This window comes from Canis lupus, chromosome 4, assembly GCF_048164855.1.
Source record: "Canis lupus baileyi chromosome 4, mCanLup2.hap1, whole genome shotgun sequence".
Taxonomy (NCBI): domain Eukaryota; kingdom Metazoa; phylum Chordata; class Mammalia; order Carnivora; family Canidae; genus Canis; species Canis lupus.
The window spans coordinates 12781266-12805567 of NC_132841.1; the positions used below are offsets into that span (position 1 = coordinate 12781266).

At 42.4% G+C, this 24302-nt stretch overlaps 1 protein-coding gene across 3 annotated transcripts in view; it reads right to left on the reverse strand.

The window, feature by feature from the left end:
• CCDC6 (coiled-coil domain containing 6) overlaps positions 1-13016 on the reverse strand; it is a 111278-nt gene extending 98262 nt beyond the window's left edge. The window contains exon 1 of one of the 3 annotated variants that reach the window (XM_072823181.1): positions 12397-13014. In XM_072823181.1, coding sequence (XP_072679282.1) covers positions 12397-12711 — 315 coding nt within the window. In that variant the 5' untranslated portion in view covers positions 12712-13014. Of the gene's footprint in view, positions 1-12396 lie in introns of all 3 variants that reach the window. The other 2 variants (XM_072823180.1, XM_072823182.1) reach the window with 2 other exon arrangements.
• Positions 13017-24302: the final 11286 nt, after the last annotated feature.

The following is a 24302-nucleotide window of genomic DNA, read 5'->3' on the forward strand; positions in this document are numbered from 1 at the left end:
TGACTTTCTGGGGCGTGATGACCGGAACAGAGTATAGGGGAGCTTGGCAGAGGAAATGCTGATAATAGCATGTATCTTGAGCAGGGTGACGATTACACTGGTGAATTCATTTGTAAGTTCATTCAGCATAAATCTGTGCATTCAAATCTTAACACTTCACTGTAAGCATGTCATATTCCATTAGTTTATAAGAAATAAACCTGGGCACCCCCCAAAAAAAAACAAATTTCACAAAGTTTACTGAGCATCTACTACAGCGTCGTGGAAAGATGCAAACGGCAGAGCTTTTTTTTACGCACCAGTCACCATGCAAGGTACCCTCAGACTGCCTGTGTTCAAATCCCTATTCTACCACTTACTGTGACCTCCAAGAGCTTGCTGACACTCCCACACTTCATTTCTTCACCCAGAACAAAGAGATGGCAGAGGGTTGCAAGGAGCCCCTAAACAAAGTGTTTTGAACTGTACCAGACACACAGTAAGACTGCACCGTGCAGCTTCTATTATCACAGAATAAGTCAGATCACCTCATAGGTGCCTTCAAATAGTTAAGAAGGAAAACCCAAATGTCTCTGAGCAGATGATGAAAACACAGAAATGCTCCTATTGTTCCCCTGCCCCTCCATCGCCTCCCCCTCCTACAGCCAGTCCCTATATGGAACCCAGGACCTGAGCCCCCAGACTTGCCCAGCAGGGTCCTGCTCTCTTCCCCGATTTGCCTTCTTTCCCCACATTCAGGTTCCGAGTCAAGGAGGCATGCCTCTCCTGCCATCACCCCTGCCCCCATCTTCCTCTATTAACTTCCATTTATCCTTCAGGTTTTAGCTTTAAAAATCACCTCCCGAGAGAGAAAGCCCTCCTTGACTATGGTTCCTACTTCCAGATGGAGTCAGGGGCACTTCACTAACTTCCCATGTGCTGTCTCATCCCAGTTGTTATATATGGAACACTGCCTGGTATACAGCAGGTGATCAATACGTTTAAAAAAAAAATCCACTATGACTGTGCTAGTCAGACTATTTTTAAGTAGAAGTCACAAAAGAAGTGCACAGAGATGGACTCCAGACTGGGACAGGAGCAAAGGAAGGGAGGAGGGAGAGCCCAGATGGTTCTGCTATAAGCAGAGGGGCAACCTACTGGGGAACACTGGACAGGGAACAGGGGTGGACAGACTAAGCCCCAATACCAGAGGGTGACCGAGCCGGAAAGGGCTGCAGACTGCCTCCCATGACCAGACGCACCTTCTATCACTGCTTCTTTTTTGAGGCAGGGACTTTGCTACCCTGGAGACACTCCCTTAGGCCTGGCATCCTGGGAATTTGCTGTGGTAATGTGGTAGCCCTAACCAGTCTTGCTGAAGGAATAGAGAAGCATAAAAACAAGAAGGAGCAAAATGCCCACGACAAAATTAAGATAAAACTTATCATACAGGGCAGCCTGGGTGGCTCAGCGGTTTAAGCGCCTGCCTTCCACCCAGGGTATGCATGATCCTGGAGTCCCTGGATGGAGACCCACGTCGGACTCCCTGCATGGAGCCTGCTCCTCCCTCTGCCTGTGTCTCTGCCTCTGCCTCTCTCTCTCCCTCTCTCTCTCATGAATAAATAAATAAAATCTTAAAAAAAAAAAATCATACACTGATTTATACACCACTGTCCTATGGGCTGTGCAGCCTGGCGCTGAAGCTCTGAGAACAGGCCTGCATTCAAATTCTCACCTACCTGGTGACCTGGCCCAGCCCGCAAGTTACATGAACTGGGCCTAAACGTGCACGTGTGGAGCTGTGCCAGACAGCAGCACCGATCCCACAGGCTGGTGGCCAGGGTTCAAGCAGCAGCTATAAGCAAACCTCTCCCAGCAGTGCCTACCCCACAGTCCACACCACTACATAAACATCAGCAGTTACCACAGTGACACAATAGGATTTGGAAACAGAGCAATGCTGGTAGATAAGAATTGTTATTCATTTCTTCAACCTTTTGTTTTCTTCAAATGCTCTTAAACCATGGTTTATTTGAAATGCTATCAAGGAAATAAGTTTACAAAACATTTAAAAGGTGGAGGGGATGCCTGGTTGGCTCATTAGATGGGGAGTATGAGACTTCTGATCTCTGGGTTGTGGGTGTAGAGCCCCATGTTGGGTGTAGAGATTATCTGTTCACTGAATTATAGAAACAGGAAAGAACCAGAGGGGAATAAAAACTGAAGATGGAGCAAGGTATCAACAGCACTTTAAATAAAATGTTTTGAAGTCCAGGGGTGACTGGGACTCAATGGCTGGTTTTGGCTCCGGTTATAACCTTGGGAACCTGGGATGGAGCCCTGCCTTAAGCTCTGAGCTCAGCGGGCAGTCTGCTTCAGGATTCTCTCTCTCTCCCTTTGCCCTCCCCAACTCATGCTCACTCACTCTCTAAAATAAATAAATCTTTTCTTAAAAAAAATATGTTTTTAGATCCAAATGCCTAACTTCAACACCAGGACCATAAAAAAACAGCTAGCTGCTTTTGTAGATCAGAGTACATTTTTTTCCTTAAAAAAAAAAAAATAGGTTTTAAGTCACTAAGAATACAGGTTATCAGGGGCTGGAGGTAAAAATTGTTTTGTTTTTTAAGATTTATTTATTTATTCATTCAGAGAGAGAGAGAGAGAGAGAGAGAGAGGCAGAGACACAGGCAGAGGGAGAAGCAGGCTCCATGCAGGAAGCCCGACTCAATCCCGAGTCTCCAGGATCACGCCCTGGGCTGCAGGCGGCACTAAACCGCTGCACCACCGGGGCTGCCCTAAAGATTGTTTAATAACCATCCAGAGACAGTTTCTGTTTGGGATTATAAAAAAGTTCTAGAGATGGTTGGTGGTGATGGCTGTACAACACTGTGAATGTACTTAATGCCACTCAACTGTACACTTAAAAATGGTTAAACTGGTAACAATGTTGTGTATATTTTACTGTAATTTTTTTTTTTAAATCATACCAAAAAAGTCATTGGCCCTCTTCACTGGGTACATAAGGTATTTCCCAATAATAACACTATAGGGGCACCTGGATGGCTCAGTTGGTTGGGCATCTGTCTTCTGTTTAGGTCATAATCTAAGAGTCCTGGGATTGAGCCCCAGGTAGGGCTCCTTGCTCAGCAGGGAGTAGGCTTCTCCTTCTGCCTCTGCTCCTCCCTCTGCTCATGCACAGGCACGCACTCCCTCTTTCTCTCTCGCTCTCTCTCTCATATAAATCTTTAAAAAAAGCTACATGCATTCAAGATTCAGAATGATGTGAAATAATTAATATACTTTACAAAGAAATGGCACCTTAGCTCTTAGTGCTCTGTACCTGAAGAAGTCCAAACCTCTACTTTATGGTATATATATATCTAAATTGTACTCTATTTAAAAAAAAAATGTTAAAATCATCTGGCCAATTTTTTTCCCCTCAAATTTTAGTGTTTCTATAATCAAGAGCTACTAAATGAAGCAGAGACACAATGTTTTGACTCTCAGCAAATGTCTTTGTTTAGATAAATTAAGGCCTGTCTAGTGAAGACCCAAAAAAAAAAAAAAAAAACCCTCAATAGAATAAAAGTTATTATTTGGTTGGTATATTAGGGTAACAGAAAAAAAAAAAAAAAACACCACTTCCATGCAAATAATGTCACAAGTCGAGAAGCTCTTTCTATAATTAAACACCAAATAAATTATTTTTCTCAAGACCATTTTAGCCTTTCTAACTCAATCTCAAAGAGAAGACTCTACTTAGGAGAGCCACGCATGATGTATTTAATCTAGTGCAGGTACTAGATTTCTAAGAACTTTCTTTAGCTCATGCATACTCCATGTTTTCATTCTTTCACTTTCCTCTTTCCTTCTATGGAAAAGTTTTTTGAATCATGACCAATGTCTGGCTGAATATCCTAGCTCCGCTACTCAGTACCAAGTGGCCTCATTTGATCTGAAATGCCCTGAGATGCCCTGGAGGGTATTAACCAGATCACTATGGACATACACCTGGCACCCACAGGAGGCTGGTCTGATCTGGAACAGATGCGTGGAAGATTATCCCGTCAATCAACACTGCTTTAAAAGAAAAAAAAAAAAAAAAAACTGGAATTTGGAATTGCCCATAAACTACTATCTCTAATTAACTATAACATATGAAGTCTTTACTTTCACATAGTTTTGGATTAAAGACAGGAAATTCGATCCATCCAACAAAATTCCATGAAAGGAATATGGTTGAGCCTCAGAGTGTACCAGGAATAGAGGCAAAACCACCTAGATAATTTCAATCTACAGGCAGATACAAATTACAAAATTAAAACATCAATGACATTTCTTTTCAATCATCACCACATAAAGGAAATTAAAAACAAACAGAAAGCCTCCTGGTGCCATCTCGACACAAATTGAGCAACAGCTCTCCCCATCTCTCTGCCTTACAAAATAAACTACAGGCTAATTAAACTGTGAGTGAATATGACACATCGTTTTCCTTAAAAGTACTCAACAAAACAGAGAGGGTAACATAGCCTTCCGTGAAACCCCTGCAAGAGTGCACTGAACTTCCTTTCTTGCTTCCACCTACATGTTGGTTATCTCTGCATTCCCCAGCTCTCTGGACTGCAAAGTGCTGGAGAGAGAAGGACCACTCCCTCTGCTCTGAATTCCCTAAAGCAGCAAGCCAGGGCCAAGCTGGATGAAAGTCAAGTGCAATACTTGGTAGGCTGCTAAAGAAGCCTTTGCATTCCTTCTGGATATTTCAGAGTACTGGCACACAGTAGGCTGTTCATAAAGGACTTGCAAGCTGAATGGTGCCTATTTCAGGCTGTATTTATCACCTGTCATTTTGGCCCTTATAAAAATTTAAAAAAATATTATTTTTGAGGTGGCAAAGGGGGAAAGAAATCACAGAAAATTCCCATCACTGAACAAGTATAAAACTGAGCACCTGGCTCAGTCAGTTAAACATCTGCCTTCAGCTCAGGTCATGGTCCCAGGGTCCTGAAATCAGCCCCATGTGGAGCTCCATGGTCAGCAGGGAGTCCACTTCTCCCTTGCCCCTCCCTCCGCTCAAACACTCTCAAGCACTCTCTCAAATAAATAAAACCTTAAAAAAAAAAAAAAGCATTATAATGAATTTTAATCACTAAACTGCACCCCAGACATCAGATCTAGGGACCAATAAGAGGATGAGTTCTTTCTAAATAACCATTAAGTCAAATTATTAACCCTTTTGAGCATTCTTTTCCCTAAAAAAGAAGGCTTCCACAAAGATATGTAATTTAGTAGAGTAAAATTCTTAGCTGTGAGCTTGACAGCCATAAAAGATAAGAAAATTTGACAGTACTGGGGAAGAAGGAAGAGTCTGCAAGCTAACACCCCTAGGAGATCCTGCCGATTAGAAACATTTTCCAGAGCATTAGTTTCCCTGTCAAGAAAATTTCAACCACCACCAAGCAAGAACACACTGAACCTGTGAACATTTACTTCACCAGCTTTGACAATAATTCAATCTATCGAAAAGCAGCTACACTGCGATTCAAAACAAAAAGCAACTCCTACCCACTGAAGGAAGAAGTACAGGAGGGAAAGAGGAAGAGGACTGTTACTCTTTGTTCAGTCCGGCTGTGGTTTAAAAGCTCAGATTAGCATTTCTGGGTATAAATGTAATGATCTCTGCAAGGCATGATTTAAGAAAAACCGAATGCAAGTACACTGTGTGTGACACTATCATCAACCCCATGAAATTCCACTCTGTAAGCCACACAGGAGCATCCACAAGGATTCAGCAAGTCTCCCAATCCTATTTGCAGATACTTCTCCAATAAGAGCTTCAGGTTACTGGTACCTGCAGAAAGCCCAGAGTTGTTTCCAGAAGAAGCTGTGGGCTATTTCAACAAGAACCAAAGTTATAGGAAACACTGCAGTGATCTCACCATCACCACAACTGAGGTGGTAAACTTGAACACTTTCACCTAAAAGCCTGGCTCAAAAACCCTTGGAAAGGCAAACCTAAAGACACTTTGTCCCTTTTCAGAGGTGAATGTATCATGAACATCTAGATATAGGCTACAAGGTAGCCTACAACATCCCTCTGGTTAGGAGGTGGGAGCTCCAGACACAGGTTGATGGTAGTAGCTCCCCAAAGTATACAGTGTATCCATCCATCCATCTAGTCTGTTTAACCAGCCAGAGTGAAGATCTTGTTTGCTGCTATTCCAGACCGTGCAGGAAGAGTGGCCTATTTTAGTCCATGGTCAGGAGACAGTATAGACACCCTCCCCCAATTAAAAGCAAAAAGCTCCACCACCTAACGCCTCCAGAGTCAAGCCAACATGTCCTTGAGTATCCACCACATGCCAGGCGCCCAAAAATGGGGGAAAACAAAGCAAATTCTGCCCCTAAAAGGAATTTAGGCATCTGAGGTGAGGGGCGAGGGAGGGGGGAAGCGGGGAACACCCATGTGACGGGGAGGTGGAAAGAGTGACAGATGGGTCCTGTGGGAGCACACAAATGGGAGTGTAACCCACCGTGTGGTTGGCAAAGAAGCAATGCCAGCAAACACTGGAGTGGGGGGTGGAAAAGGCAGTATAGTCTACTCGGATTTACAAGGTAGAAGGGAAGGGAGGAGGAAGGAATAAGATTAAGGGCAGGAAGTACATCCTAGAGGAGTCAGAGAAACCTATTAAAATTCCAGAAACTAGCAGTTCAGCCAAGTGAGAGCCTCAAGAACACAAGGGGTATGAGCACAAGGGGTACAACTGCAAGGCACGCAGGGGCCAGACCAAGCAGAGCCTGGCAAACCACCAGGAAGTCCACCCGGATCCAGAGGGGAATGGGGAGCAACTGAAGGTTTTTAAATAAGCAATGACTGTTTCAGATTTTTGTTGTAGGCCAATCTTTCTGGTCTTGGACAACAGTCACCACAAACAGGTACTGGTGATTCTCTGAACTATTCCTCAGCCCCAGCAAAACAAATAAGGATAACACTGCTAAAAAGACGGTCATAATCTCCTCTAATGTTTTGTGTTTTTTTTAATCAAACACAAATACATTATATGAAACACACAGAAGGGACCTATGAACATGAAGAACGTTTAAATGTAGAAGAAATCTAATAATACAGCCTTTTTAAGAAGTCTGACCTTGCATATAATAGACCTAACTGTGTTTTTCTCAAAGTTGTGTCTCAGGTTGGGTGCTTCCATTAAATAATCTAAGGGGAGGGGCGCCTGGGTGGTTCGGTGGGTTAACCGGCAGCCTTTGGCTCAGGTCAGGATCCCAGGGTCCTGGAATTGAGCCCTGTATCAGGCTCCCTGCTCAGCAGGGAATCTGCTTCTCCTTCTCCCTTTGCCTGCTGCTACCCCTACTCGTGCTCTCTCTCTCTCTCAAATAAATAAATAAAATCTTTAAGGGAAAAAAAAAAGGGATGCCTGGGTGGCTCAGCAGTTAAGCGTCAGCCTTCGGGTCAGGCAGGATAGAGTTCATATCAGGCTCCCTGCATGGAGCCTGCTTCTCCCTCTGCCTAGGTCTCTGCCTCTCTCTTTCTGTCTTTCATGAATGAATGAATGAATGAATGAATGATCAATCAATCCTTTAAAAAAAAAATCTAAGGGGGAAAAAACTTTTAACAGGAAAAAAAAAAGACACATACCACACCTCTTTACAAGGGCAATGTCAATCTGACAGTTTCAGTCTGCCAAAATGAAGTCTTAAAAATGGAAAATAGTGTATTATACTTCCAGAGTAAATAATCCCAAATCCACATTTATTATATGGTGGCTTTTACTGGTTAATGAAACCATTACACTGTTGGTGTTTGAAATAGCCAGGTTAAAAAAGAAAGAAAGAAAGAAAGAAAAGAAAGAAAAGAAAGAAAAGAAAGAAAAGAAAGAAAAGAAAGAAAAGAAAGAAAAGAAAGAAAAGAAAGAAAGAAAGAAAGAAAGAAAGAAAGAAAGAAAGAGCCAGGTTTTCTCTAATCATGCGATAACAACCTGTTTTTTTTTGCCATAACCCCAAAATGCCTCTTTATTATAGAAGTTTAGGGAAATAGATAAACAAAGGACTAATTTTATAGTTAGAGAAAGACACTTAAACACTAGTGGCTTATAACAGACTTTATTTTCAAACTAGACATGCTGAAGGTCTGAACTGGTCTAGACACCTTAGAGAGCTAGCCATGTCAGGTGCGAAGCTCTGCTTATACACGGAGAATTCCACCACTAGTCTACAACTATGAAGCCATCCAATGACTGCCCACTATTACATTTCTTCACCCGCTTCAGAGACCAGTAGCTCTGGACACCTCTCACTACAATCAATCACATAATCCCCAATTATATTTTCACCCACAATATAAGCCAGATAGACCTAACATCTAAAAGCTAATCAACAGAGTTACTGAGCATTTGCTTTTTATGGTCTCCACTCCAATGAAGAAATTATGATCTATAATCAGCAAGCCTCAAGTAAAACACCCAAGCTTGTAACTCCCAGATGTACCAGGGACTTGGACACACGGATGAAGGGCCTCATACAGTGGATTCTTCCCTGTAGATAATGCCTACGTCTATCATGCAAATGCTGAGAATACAAACCCACAAAATCAGTCCTTTATTAAATGGAAAGCCTTTTCCAAATAAGCACTTATGTATCAAAACAGACAGAAATGAACACCAGATAAGAGTTTTATCAGCCTTTAGACTGATTTTTAAAAGAGGGCACAAGAGGGGCACCTGGGTGGCTCAATCAGTTAAGCAGCCAACAGTTGATTTCAGCTCAAGTCACAATCTCAGGGTCCTGGGATCAAGACCCACATAGGGCTCCACACTCAATAGGAAGTCTGCTTGAGGATTGGCGCACTCTTTCTCTCCCTCTGCCCCCCCCCCCCGCCCCCACTTACACTCTCTAAAATAAAATCTTAAAAAAAAAAAAAGAAGAATCACAACACTGAGGTATCACTGTCCACCTATCAGAATGGCCAAAATCCAAAAGACTGACACCACCACATGCTGGCAAGGATGTGGAGCAACAGGAATTCTCATTCATTGGTGGTAGTAATGCAAACCGGTACAGCCACTTTGGAAGACAGCTTGGCAGTTTCTGAATAAAATTTAAAATACTCTTACCATACAATTCAGTATACTTGGTATTGACCCAAAGAAGTAGAAATCATTTGTCCACACAAAACCGTGCACATAGATGTTTGCTGCAGCTCTATTAAAAAATGCCAAAAGTTGGAAATAACCAAGTCCTTCGGTAGGTTAATGGATAACTATGAAGACAGTAAAAAAGATCAGTGGTTGCCAGGTTAGGGAGGGATGAAAAGGCAGAACATAGAGGATTTTTAAGGCACTTGGTCTACTCTGTATGATGCTATAATGGTAGATATGTATCATTACACATTTGTCCAAACCCATAGAATGTACAAACACCAAGAGTGAGCCCTAATGTAAGCTATGGACTTTAGGGGATTATGATTTGTCAAAGTCGGTTCATCAGCTGTAACAAATGTACCACTCTGGAAGGGAATGTTGATAATGGGGGAGGCAAAGGACAGGAAGTATATGAGAAATCTCTGCACCTTCCCTTTAATTTTGCTGCAAACCTAAAACTGCCCTAAAAAAATAAACTTTAAAAAGAGAAAGAGAGAGAGAGAGAGAGAGAGACTGAGAGGGTCTCTCTCCTCCAGGGTATAGTCGAGCAATATATCTTTCTAACATGCTCAGGGGAAAGGAAAGACATCTATAATTATCTTCAGTGCTCAAGAACATGAATGTTAGTATTAGATGTAGAGGAAATAATACAAGGCAGGAAGGCAAGTAATAGGATCATGGCACCATTTCTCTTCAAATTAACTAAAACAGTGAAAAATCTAACAAGGCCTTCGTTTAATTGAATATAAGCCTTATCACAAACTTTCTAGCCAGCTATTAACAAGGGCTAAGTTTAAGTTAGAGTTGTCATGGGTTGTGCAGCTTAACCTTGATGTAAACCACAGTGCAGTGTTGTACTATGGACCCTTTACACCCACAGACCCATTTCATGTGGTCACACACATTTCTCCTTCCAAATTACATACCTGAGGTCAATACCACCACTTCAACACAATCTGGGCCCCAGACCAGTTAACAAAACTCTCAAAAGTTTAATAGAATCTCTTCTCTCTTAAAGGAATCTCTTCTCTGAGTTTGTTTTAGTACCACCTGCCAAGTCTTAAGGAATCAGGTAAACCACAGGCATTTTTATTTGTCTCCCTGAATATATGAATCAGAGATTAAAGAACAACTGAGCGGCTTTTGGTACTTGTAGTCTGTCATCTAAAACAACTTTAAAACTCGACTCAGTAAGGCCACAGAACATTTCAGAAAGTATATTTGGTCGGACGTCAGTTTTAGCTGAGGGTAAGTGCTAAGAAATAAAGCCACCACCTTAAACACTCTTCAAGTGTTCAGAAGGCCTCTCATCTTATACACCAGGAACGAACGTGTTTGTCTGTGCAAAGCCAACGTGTTTGTGTACAATTTACAGGCCTACTTACAATATGGTCAAGTGTCAAAGAGATACCCTTTCATAGTACCTCCACCCCCTAATCCTCTCCCAAACAAACAAAAACAGCCTGAATTGCTCACTGTATGCAAGAGGCTAGAGATTCTGCTTCATATAAGTTTTACTACTTTCCGTGGTTCACATTCTCCAAGAGACTAACCCTCTCATTTACTAACTCAAACCTTAAATAAACTGCTTCCACCAACTTCCCCTCTTCTCAAACCCCCACTCAGCAGAGAAGTCTCTTTCGGCCAAGAAAGCTACAGAGGAGGCTTGGAAGTGGCTGCCTCTGCAAATTCCTCCCCCTTCCTACCAAAAGGGCACTTCAAGAACTTGACAGTCTGGAAACGTGTGCATGTTGCTCCAATTGCATTCACCAGAACTGGATCTGAGCATGCAAAGTATCTTTCTACAATCAATTTCTATTTAGGCTGCCAATTACACTGAAACTTTGGTGGAAATCTGCTTCCTAAGCAAAATCAGAATGCCATCCAGGTCCCATGTATGAGCTAACACTGGGGCGGCATACACCCACTAACACATACACACTCAGTCCTCCGCTGAAGACTTTTTCTGGCACAGGGGCATCCTAAACTCGCCCCATTTCATTTCCAGACTGTCATCTTTGATCCATTCCCAAATTCATGCCTTTTTCTCCATCTGAAGGTTCAGGCTAATCAGCTATTGTGCAGCAACTATGGTAATTTACCCCCTTGATTTCCTGACATTTTCTTCTCTGCTCCAGGCTGGGAAACTGTTTTGATCTGAATAGAGTTGTCTGTATGGGGATTCTGCATGTTAATGATGTGGCTAGCTGGCAGGGATATTAGGTGAGAGCACACGGTGTACTTTTTGCCAGTTAAGCTGCACCTCATCACGGCTGTAGTGGCCTTTCTAATCGCCTGCTATACACCAGGAGAGTACAACACCTAAACTAACCCTCTTCAGGGGAGCCTCGGGGACTAGGTGGAAACAGAACAGACAGCCTGTCCTCTCATCAAGTATCTGGGCTCTGAGGCGAAACACCCCTAGACGTTCCACCACCGATGAGGCAAACGCAGGTACAGATAGATGTTCCCTTGACCCCGTCCCCGGCAACGGAAAAGGAGTCAGTCGATACCCCTTCACCATGGTCTGAGCCTGTCCACGCTTCATAGCCTTCACCCTGCCCAGGCTAGTGTAAGATGCTGCATTCGCCCGACTGTGTACTGCCGCTGCCACCCACCCCCCACACCCCGATCCCGACCGTGCTAAGGACTTCCAACGGAGGTGGGAGCACTGGCTCCGGTACCCGCCCTTCCCTCTCAATCCGGGCCAGAAAACTCCACTTCCCGGATTCCCGGCCACTCTCTCCCGCCCCCTCCCAGGGCGATCAAGCTAGCGCCGTCCAGATGCCAGCGAAGTGCCCAGCCCAGCTACGCACCCCCCAGCACCCCCAGCCAGGCCCCTGGACCGGACTCCGGCCCCCTCCCTCTCCCACAACCTAGGGATCCCCGGATCCTCGGCGGGCTAGGACTGAAAAAAAGTCCCACCCCGCCCCCCCAGCCACGCCACCAGCCTCCAGCACCGCCCGGGAGGGGCCTCCTCCCCAGAGGCGAAAAGGGAACGTGCGTGGTGGTCCAGCAGCTGTCTCTCGCACCCCGCGAGGGGCCGGACCCCCCAGGGGAGGCCAGACTCGCGGGGCCGCGAGGGGACCCCTCCCTCTCCCCCCCCCCCCCGGGGGCCAGCAGTTCTTGGCAGAGAGCGCGCCGGCTGCGGGTTCCCGGGAGCCTCGGGGAGTTCGGGGGCTGCCGGGTCCAGGTGCAGCCTCTCCCGGCGGCGGGCGGAGGTCGGCGCCGCGGCGCGCCCCCGGGGGGCACTCACGATGGTCACGCTGGCTTTGCGCAGGTCGCGGTTCTCCTCCTGCAGCGCCTTGCACTTGAGTTTGTAGGTCTCCAGCTCGATCTTCAGCACCTTGTTCTCCTGCTGCAGCGAGGCCAGGCGGTTGGTGAGCTCCTCCAGGCGGAACGGCGAGATGACAATGCCCCCCGACTTCCCACCGCCGCCGCCGCCCCCGCCGCCGCCTCCCCCGCCGCCGCCGCCGCCCGAGGTCGACGAGCAGGACGACTGCATGGCGGCCGAGCTGCCGCTGTTGCCCCCCGCCCCGTCCGTGTCGCTCTCGCTGGCGCTGTCCGCCATGGCCGCGGCGGGCTGGGGCGAGGAGGAGGAGGAGCAGGGAGGCGGCGGCGGCGGCGGCGAAGGCTGGGCTGCGAATGAGTGGGCGCCGGGCGAGCACAGGGGAGCGCCGAGCTGGGCGCCTGGCAGCAGGGCGCAGACTCCGAGCGGCGGCGAGAGAAAGAGAGGGAGCTTCCCGCTGCCAAGGGACCTCCTCTGCCAGAGAACAGAGACCCCGCCCGGGCTCGGGCAGTACTGCACTGGGGCTCGCTCCAGCCGGGCCTGGCGCGCTCGCTAGGCCGCCCGACAAAGCTGGCCGAGAGCTCCGGGGCCCGCCCGCCGCCGCCGCCGCCGCGGCCCGCCTCCCTCCCGCCTCCCGCCTCCCGCCTCCCGGCGCGGGCTCCGACCCGCCGCCCCGGGACGCGCGGCCACCGCCGGGGCGGGAAGGCCAGGCCAGCCTCCGCACCAGCTGCGCGCCGACCGCACGTGTTCCGAGGGAGGGCCTCCGGGCCCCCAGACCCGGCCCCCAGACCCGGCCCCCGGCCCCCGGCCCCCGGCCCCCGGCCTCTTCCGGGCTCGCGCCGGCTCCCGCGGAAAGGAAGCCTAGCGCCCTGCTGGCCTCGCAGGTGCTGGGGACACGTGGAAAGGTCACTCCTTGGTGCTCCCCCCGGCCCTGGCCGAGCTGCGCCCCCGTCCTCCGCCGATTGCCCGATTGCGTGTGCTCCTGTCTCCCTCTGTCTGCCTCTAACACACACGCAGCCCTTTCGGTCGCATCTCCTCCGTGAGCTTCGCTGGGAAGCCTAGGAGAGCGAGCGCCAAGAGAGCAGAGAGTTCCCCCGCCCGCAGCCGGGGGGAAACAGCAGCAGCCACAGGTTCACCTCGTTAAAGAATCTGCGGAGGAGACACGCCGCTCTCTTTACCCCCCTCCGAACAATCTCATAAACCAAACTGCGCTCGATTGTTTAAACAAGGTGCAACTCTTTTCTCTCTCTGCATCCTGAGAACAAGTGCCAAGACGTGTCACGCAATAGGATTAAGGCACTAACACTTCTCTAATCCAAAAAGAGACACTTTCTGTGGATTAGAACCCATCTCTTTAAGTGCCAGTTTTCCAAAGTAACTGCAGACCTAGCGTCATGCTGGACAAATAATGATGAGTAAGTGGGAATACGGGATAACCATCGCCCTTATTTACTGTCCTCTTGCCCACTCCTAGAAAACTTTAATAGGCTAAAAATAATATATTAAGGACTCTAACGTGATCTAATTCAGGGTTCTGGTTTTGAAGCCTAAAATGGAAAACTTTTATTCCCCCTCTTCCCTCCCAAAGAAAGGCCTGCACGAAACCCGCCCAGCAGGTGAGAGGATTCTAAACATCTCTAAACTGTTGACACTAAACAGCTTTCACTTATGTATAAAAATTGGAAAGCGAAACCGACCAGACTAGTTATTATCTGAGCTTAGTCAAGGAAAGAACAAACACTTGGAAACAGAAAATAGGAAAAAAAAAAAAAAGTGTGAAAATTTGCTATTGCTTTGAACTTTTTGGAAATGTTTACAATGCGTCAGGAAGGCTAAAGAGGTGGATTTAGTGACTTTTATTCCCACTCCTCTGCTATCTTTGAACCTAAATTTGATCTTATGATTAAGCTTCCAGCGGCTCATGGAAACTGGTACCTCGGAGTTAAAGTCAAACCCCAAGGGTTCCGAATGACATCATCTCTCACCAAGATGGCTGCTTCCAGCCGACAGCTGAGAAACGCCAACTGCAATTAACCCCCAAATTGCTCCGAGTTATTTTTTAGTGCTAAAGGACTTTTGAACTTAGGCACTGTTGGGGTGGCAGGGGGAAAAAAAAAAAAGGACTGGCTTTGCTCTTCAGAAACCTATAGCCGATGTGAGAAGTGCTCCAGAGTGATTTTCATTGAAAACTTTTTTTTTTCTTTTTTTGCGGGGGGGGGGGGGGTCCGGGGGGGTTGGGATCTGGTGCAGGAGACAAGCAGCTCGTTGAAGGAGAAACGGCTTCTGGAAAACTCACTCGCCGGGTGAAATGGAAGAGGAGCAAGGAGCCAAGCCAGCAAGGAGCAGCACGGCAGGCAGAGACTCCGATTTCGCAGCATTCTTTCCGCTTTATTCAGCACCGTGATAGCATCTCCGGGCCGGCCTGGCTTCCATACTTCACAAGTTTCCTATTGTTCCCTATCCCATCGTATCTTAAAGCTTCCACTTTTAGAGCTTATTGCGACAGAAACATTCCTTCCAGGCAGAGCAAGGAGCAAGTTGGCTCCCTCCGCTTATCGCCAGCCCCCTCGGAAAGACCGACGGACTCCTCCGAGGCGGCCTGGGGGCGGGGCCTAACGCGCCCGACTTTCTTAAAGGGCCCACGTTACAGAGGAAGCTTGAAAACGTGTTGGTCTTGCACAGCATCTGGAGGAAAACTGTGTTTTGACACGGCGTGTGTAGGCAGTAATTGTGTTTAGAAGACTTTGGGGCGGGGGGGGAGCCATCTTCTAAAGCTTCCCTGCTGATACAGATGGGAATAAACTGGGGAATATATGTTTTTTTTTTTCCACTGTGGTTTTTATTGTTATTGCAAAGCAGAAGCGTGTCTAATTTTCTAGTTCTTGTAAAAGTGATTCCCCTTATAAACAGACCATTTATCACAACATTGGTTCAGTAATAGCATTACAATGGGAGCACTAGTTACAAAACCAATAATATCATTTTAAAACTCCTTCTCAGCTTTCTAGGGGAAATGAATCAGAAGAATAGGTGGCAGTGTGTGCTGCCTGGAGGAAGAAGAGGCACATTTAGATAATCACTCCCATTGGAGAAATAATGAAATTTACCTTTGCCCTAAATTCAAGCTGCAAAATATAACAACAAAGGAAAAGAATACCTTATAATCTAATTACAAGGCACAACATCACAATCTTTCCCTGTCTAATGCCATCTGTGCAGCTGATTTGCTCTATGGCCTTGAACCTTCCAATAGTGAGATTAAGCTAATGCCTTAGATCATAGGGAAATTTTGTTTAATTTTTTATGGCTACAAATAAATTGCTGTACATATCTAGTTATATTAATGTCACATACTAGTGATTTCATTCAAACTCTGAATGGTTTCAGTGGGTGGTTGCAGGACCCATTGTTACAGTTTTGGAAAGGCTTAGAATGAGCCAATATGAGCTAGCTATCAGAGTGCCAGGATTTGGATAGCATCATAAAAGAATGGGGCACTCTGGTGTTATTTCTTGAAAAGTAGAAGATCTTGAAAGATATCTTGCTTGTTGAAATATATCCACACTTCCTACTATTGCTTATCTTCAACCACCCCATCTCTTTAACATGTTTTTTTCAACATTTTACATTTATTGATGTCAAACTACTCTTGCATATCTAGCATCCCACCCTGGCAAAAGATCATGACTACATTGATTATCTTCAACCACCCCATTTATAATTATATATCTCATCTCTTTCCTCCTGTTTATGTGCACTCATTAAAGGTTCAAAGGAATCAAAACCATCTCTACAAATGGCACACAAAAGAAATATGTCATCAGCTAAAGTAAATTAGAGGAGAATCAAGTAAGAATTTCAAAAATAAAAAACAAAAAATGAAACGTATGACATATATCTGGAGATTTGGCAACCTATGTGTCTTGACACTGAATTGCTGACCTAGAAATGCTTTTTTAAGTGGCACTAAATACACAGCAGAACTGGAAAGAAAGTAAAGGGAAATACCAGGCTCCAAAGCAAAGAGAAAAACTAGAAACAATCTTTAAGTCCACCTATAATATAACTCCTGTTATATTCATGCAATAGAATAATATACAGCAATGTGAATGTGCAAACTACGGCTACATGAAACAACATGAGTGAACCTCACAAACATATTAATAAGCAAAGGAAGACAGACACAAAAGAGTATATGCTGTATGATTGCATTTATATAGGGTTCAAAGATAGGCAAAATTAATCTATGAGGTTAGACTTCAGAATAATGACGCTCTTTGGGAGGAGATAGTGTTTGGAAAGGATACTAGAAGATTTCTAATAATGTTCTTTTTCTTTATCCAGGTACTTGTTATGTTGGTATGTTCACTTGTGAAACGATATTGAGCTGTATATTTATGATCTATGTACTTGACTATATGTATCTTGCACTTCAACAAAATGTATGAATCCAAAAAGGGGAGGAGTAAGGTACTACAAACCAGAGTGGCAACCTAGCAGCTGAAACTGAAAGAGAAGCATTGTGGGGTTTGTTAATCATAAGTTTAATTATTGCCCATCAGGGACAGAATTTGAGGACTTGGGCCATTCAAGGCAGGAAGATGTAACTAAGGAATGTACAAAATGCCAGATAAGCTACACCACACTGAAAGTCTTCCTATCCACAAACAGGAAGACAACTAAGAGGCTTATTTGCCTTAAATTGGATTCAGAGTTAAAAAAAAAAAAAATCTCTTTGGAAAAATTATCATCTAAACCTAAGCCTCAAGGAGTTAGGAATTTCACATATATGCTTCATACTACCTACATGGTCCAAAAATCCCCAAGCCGACATAGTATCTTACAGGTTGAGTTGGCCTGGGGAATTTCTGAGTAATGGAAATGTTCTATACTTTCACTGTGGTAGTGGTTACACAAATGTATACATTTATCAAATCTCATCAAACATACTGAAAAAGGCTGTTTGTACTCTATGTAAAATTCAAGCAAGAAAATAAACTGGCAAAAAATATTTGGCATAAAGATGGTAGTATTTCTAGTGTACCTGACGGGAACAGGCCAACTTCACTCTGGAAGCAGTCTCAAAATGAAAATGGGATTACAATTGGAAATGATAAAACACACAGAAATAATCCCTTTCAAATAAAAATTAGCAAATGATAAAAATAGGAAGGATGCTATTCCTAAAATTTCAGTTAAGACAAGTGTTGGAAAAAAAAAAAAAAGACAAGTGTTGGAGAGAGTTGGATAAAATTAAGTATATTTAAAATAAAATCCATAAAAGAAGGAATAGAAAGCATAAGATAGAAAAACACAGACTTAAAAACAGAACAATCCAAATTACAAAAGAATTAAAGAAAATATTTAGAACTTAAAATATGTAGTAGGCTAAAATCAATTAACCAAACAGGAACACATCTGCAGCCAAAGTACTAGCTTTATCTAGCTTGCTGCAATAAAGGAGAATGTACACCATAAAAGTTGTAGGAAGGGGTTTATTATAGGATTGGTGCTTGAATGAGGTGATTCTAAGCAAGGTTTAAAAAAGCAAGGGTCAGTTCTGAATTAGATATTATCAAAAAGGGATCCCTGGGTGGCGCAGCGGTTTGGCGCCTGCCTTTGGCCCAGGGCACGATCCTGGAGACCTGGGATCGAATCCCACGTCAGGCTCCTGGTGCATGGAGCCTGCTTCTCCCTCTGCCTCTCTCTCTCTCTCTCTGTGACTATCATAAAAAAATTTTTTAAAAAAAGATATTATTAAAAAGTAGAGGAAATTTGGTGATTGAGTATATTGATAATTTTTATCTAAGAAGCAGGAGTATGAAGGCAGGGCTAGTGTTATCATTTGGAAAGAAGCAGGAGTAAGTCATATTACTCAAGAGTGGGATAAAAGTAATTAATTAGTTAGTTTTATGGCTGCAGAGTATCTTTTTTCCTGTCCTCTTCCAACACCAACATGGAAGGGCCTTATCTGATCATTGCTTTAATTCTATTAGCATTGTCTTCTTTCAATTAGGAACACCCAAACTACAACCTGAGCAGCTATTTATTTCATTGAGTGAATAATTTTAAAAATCCTCAGGGAGTAAATTAATTAGCAGATTGGACACAGCTGAAGAGGGAATTAGCAAAGTAGAAGATAGACCTGAGGAAATTCAAATGCAGCAGAGACACATACAGAGATATAAGAGAGAGGATCCAAGAGCAAGGCCCAACATACATCTAACAGGTATTCAGAAATTAGAGAATAAAGTGGAGAAATGGAGGCAATATTTAAAGCGATAATGGCTAAGAACTTTCTAGAATTGATAGAAAAATACAAATGATTAAATTCAAGAGGTAAAATAAGAATGGAGTAGGATAGCGGCACCAGGCTGGCTCAGTTGGTAGAGTGTGCAACTCTTGATCTTGCTATCATGAGTTCAAGCCCTCCATTGGGCATGGAGCCTACTTAAAAACAAACAAACAAACAAAGAATGGAATAGGATAAATAAAAATAGAGCTGTATCTAGAGAAATTCAGACATAAATAATAATAAAAACTCTGAAGAACAGGGATCCCTGGGTGGTGCAGCGGTTTAGTGCCTGCCTTTGGCCCAGGGTGCGATCCTGGACACCCAGGATCGAATCCCACGTCGGGCTCCAGGTGCATGGAGCGTGCTTCTCCCTCTGCCTGTGTCTCTGCCTCTCTCTCTCTCTCTCTCTCTGTGTGACTATCATAAATAAATAAAAATTAAAAAAAAAAAAGAACAAGGCAAAAAAAAAAAAAAAACAATTCTATATAAAACCAGAGAGAAAGACAAAAATAGAGACAACCTCAAAGGACAATTATCTACAATTAGAGTGTCAACAGATTTCTTAATGGCAACAGATTTTTTAATGGCAACAATAGAAGCCAGAAGACAATAAAATAATAACATCAAAGTGCTAAGAGAAAAATGACACTATTAGGAATCTATGCACAGCTATGATACTCTTTAAGAATAAGACTAAAGACATTTTAAGACAAATATCTTCCCACTAACAGCTCAGAGAATTTCTAAATGTTCTTCTAGAAGCAGCAAGATACAAGAAAGAACCATAAACAAAGAAACCTGAAGAAAGTGTCTAAATTTAAACAAATACTGACCACACAAATATAAAAAAATATGAAAAAAATAAATAATAAAAATAATGATGATTAATAATAGGAATTTAAAAGCCAATAATAAAAATAATTACTATTTTAGGGAGAAGTAAAATACTGGAAAACAACAAATAGGCAGAGAGGAATTGGAGTTAAGGTATTCTAAAGACTTTGTGATGTTCAAAAGGAGAGAAGAGATAATGATTCACTTATGTTTTTGTTTTTGTTGAGTAATGCATGTTAAAATTTTAAAGTAAACCACTAAAGGAATAGAATGGAATATTCAACTTTAAAATTAGTTAAAGGAATAAAAGAGAATAGCAAATACTTATTCAATACACTAGGAAGTTTTAAAAAAAGAAGAGAACCAGAAAAAATTAGAATAAATAGAAATCACACAGAAAGATTATAGAAATTTGTACATATTTTTCAGGAAGCATAAAAACTGTAAATGAGCCCACCTAAAGGAAGGACACAGAGATAATCAGAATGGGGGAAAAATCCAGCCATATTTCTTACAAGCCTGTCAGACATTGAAAAATTTAAAAGTAAAAGAATGAAAAAAGATATACAAATACCTACCAAAAGAAACCAAAGAAGCCACCTTAAAATAAGCCTCTCAAAGAAATCAAAAGTGCTGCAAGATATAAAAGAAAGTAAGCATATAATAATTAAAGGAACAAATAACCATGAAAATAAAACAAAATGTTTATGTACTCAGTAGTAATACAGCCTCAAATATATGTATTAAAAATTAACAGAATCATGTGGATAAATTGACACATCCACAATCATCATAGGTGATCATAGCACATCTCTCCATTGAAAGATAAAGCAAATGAAAAATTAAGAGGAATGTATAAGATATGCACACAATTAAAAGGCTTGATCAAATGTGTGTTTGTGTGTATGAGTGCGTATGTGTATGTGTGTATCCCCATAACCAATAATTATAAAACAAACACTCTATTCAGGCACACAATTTACCAAAAGTGATAGTGCACTAGGGCACACACAACACACAAAATCTCAATACACAAAATCCCATGTTTCCTAGGTGCTTACCCTGTGCTAGGTGCTGGCTAAATGCTTTAGTGTTTCACATGCATTAATTTGTTTAATCCTCAAAACAAGCCTACTTGAGTAGGTACTATTCTTATCCCTGTTTCTAAGATGAGGAAATGCAGGCTAAAAAGAAAAAAATTTGAAAATTGCCCCAGCTCATAAAATGAAGACTGGAGTTCAAACAAATACATTCTGTAGACATGCACTTTTCTCCCCTTTAGAGAGAAAATTTTATAACATACAAGCACACATTCTCAACACCCCAAATTACTAAATTTTGCCATTTGGTCATATTTATTTTATTATTTTCCTTTTTTAAAAAAAGACACAGTGTACTTAAACGGTTAGTCTCCTCCATCAACAACTCCATTTGTGATAATTGGGTGGCTTAGTCAGTTAAGCATCTGACCTTTGATCTCAGCTGAGGCTTTCATCTCAGGGTCTTCATCTCAGGAAGTTCGGGTCATGAGTTCAAACCCTGCCATTGGGCTCCATGCTGGGTATGGAGCCAACTTAAAAAAATAAGAAAAAAATAAAAACAACAACAACTCAGTTTGATTCCATGCCTCTTTTCCATGATAGATATGCTTCCTTCCCATTTGTATTTTACACATTTATAACCGCCAATACTTGTGACATTAAAAATGTTTTGTTTTGTGAGGATGTATATGCAAATGTGCTCATATATGTGGGAATCAATTTTAATAGTTATTTGGAGAAGGAAGGAAAGGTCATTTTGATGCGGGAAAAATAGCTGATTGATGGCAATAAACCAAAGAGTGAAACATTTAGTGAGGCCAGAATGTGAACTGTAAGAGAGCAAGTGACTAACAATATAAATTATGACCAGATTTGAAGCACTTTTTTATGCCACAGGGATGAATTTGGATTTTCTGTAAGAAATAAACCAGTTGTCTTTTTCTTTCTGAGGAGAGTGGTATGTTTAGATATTCTAAAGTGAAATAGAGACATGACAATGTCTCCCTCCAAAAAATTTTCCTGCATGACCATAATACAATTATTATGACCAATAAAATAATAGTAATTCCCTTACTATCACATAGTACGCTATTTTTGGAGTAAGCTCTATGCCCAACGTGGGGCTCAAACTGACTACCCCAAGATCAAGAGTCACATGCTCTACTGCCTGAGCCAATCAGGTCACCCCTTGTACTGTACTGATATCATAACTTTCCTGATTGTCCCCAGCATGCCTTTTACAACTGGCTTATTAAAACCAAGATCTAATCAAAGACCACACATCATCGCACTACATTTTTCTTCATCTCTTTAGTCTTTTATTTTAATAAAGCCCTTTCATCACTTTTCATCATTAGAATGCTGAAGACACTTAGGCAATATCCTACTCCTAGATTTGCCCAATTCTCTCTTTTGATATTGTTTTAACTTTTCCTTCTGCCCTTTGTGTTTCCTATAAACACAAAAAATTTAGGTCTACAACTTGTTTAGATCCATTAAACATTCTTAGCAAGAATATTTCATAGGTGATGCTGTATGCTTCACATTGTAACAAAAAGCACATAATTGTCTGGGTGTTGACTAAAAATAGATTCTAAAATTAATCCCTGAGTTAAAGTGGTAACATCCAGTTTTCACTATTGCAATGCTATGGTTTACATTTTCTCCCAACAAATAATGGACAAGGTGAGCAAGGTGACATCTTGGCAATGGATACATTGTCATCTTGCTCCTATCATCACTTGACCTAGTAATTTCAATATCCATGGATGATCCTGGTTTCAATCAGGGATTTCTTATATCAGCTGTCATTCTTTTGTAGAGTCTTTTCTCAGTAGCTAGGATTATGTGGTTGCCCTGATAATTCCTACTGAAAAGGGAGGATAGATATTTAATTATAGAACATATACTTTTTTTTAAAGGATTTTATTTATTTATTCGTGAGAGACACACAGAGAGAGAGGCAGAGACACAGGCAGAGGGAGAAGCAGGCTCCATGCAGGTAGCCCAATGTGGGACTCAATCCCGGGTCCCCAGGATCATGCCCTGGGCTGAAGGCGGCACTAAACCGCTGAGCCACCCAGGCTGCCCTAGAACATATACTCTTAACAAACATGATTTTTTGCCTTATCAAAGAATCAGAATCAAGCTTTCTGATCATAATGCAATTAAATGATAAATTGTTAATAAGATATAACTAAAATAAAATATGTATTATGTGTATTAAGGAATTTAAAAGTTTCTAAATAAATTGTGAATCAGACGTGAATTAAATATGAAAATTATTAACAGACATTTATAACAAAGGTAATTTAAAATCGACTTATCAAACATAAGGGATGCTGCTAAAGTAGCAAAATACCAGATAAACAAATAGTGAGATATAGCAAGGAAAAAAAGATAAGGAGCAAGTATCTGTATGCAATTTTAAGGTAAGAAAAAAAGAATGTAGTCAAAATGTACAATTTTTGTAGGGAAAAGAGAACTTGCCAAGAACAAATAGAAAGCCTTAATGTAACCATTGAGCAAATTGAAGCAGAGGTTGAAAATGTTCCTCCGAAAAATATGCTCCTCTGAGGTCTGAAAGATTTATAAGAGAGTGCTACCAAACAATCAGAGAACAAATAATCCCTGTCTTATACAAACTGTTCCAGAGAATAGAAAACAAGGAAATAACTCACAACTGTTTTATGAGGATAATATGTCTGATCCTAAAACTAGAAAAGGGCAGTGTAAAAAGAAAAAAGAAAGAAAGTTAAAGGCTATTATATTGCTAAGTATTCACCAAAACTGTTCTCTGCTTTTTTAGGCATTTAATCAGACAAGACCTCCCAACTGCACTTGCACTTGGGCATGGGCATATGATAGTGTTCCCCAGAGTAGAATATAAATGGAAGTGATGTATGCCACTGCCACAGATGAAGAATAAAAAATTTTAAGCTAGCCCTCCTTGCTCTTTTCCTTTATGACTAATTGTAACGGTAACTTCGGGGCCACTATAGGGAGCACAAATTCAAGATGGTACAACCCGGTCAGCCTGGACCCCTGTGAGACTACATATAGCAAGTAAGATATTTGCCTCTCACATAACTGACAAAGTATTAGCATTCAGAATACATAAACAACTCCTACTTGTGAATAGGAAAGAAAACCCAATCCATTAAGAAAAAAAAAAGGCAAAGGATATTGATCAGACAATTCGACAGAAGCAGAAAACTAAATTGCCAAGAAACAACTGACAAAATGCTCACTCTTATTACAAGTGGAATCCAAATTAATACCACGATGAAATATTCTTACATAGCCTTCAAATTGGCAATAAAGTTTATTTATTTAAAATATTTTATTCATTTATTTGACATAGAGAGAGAGAGAGCACAAGCAGGGAGTGCGGGAGCGGGAGAAGCAGGCCCCTATGTGGGACTCAATCCCAGGATCCTGAGATCATGACCCAAGGCAAAGGCAGACACTTAACCAATTGAGCCACCCAGGTGTCCCAAATTCACAAAAAAAAAATTGAAATCTAACAATAGCAAATGGTTGGTGGGAACAAGAAGCAATGAGAACCCTCTTTTGTTATTCATTGCTGATAGAATAGTAAACTAGAGAACAATTTAGTAATATCTAATAAAGGTGAAAATACATGTTTCTTACAGTCCAGCAATTCCTTAGTATGCATTCTGGAAAACAGTCACACATACACA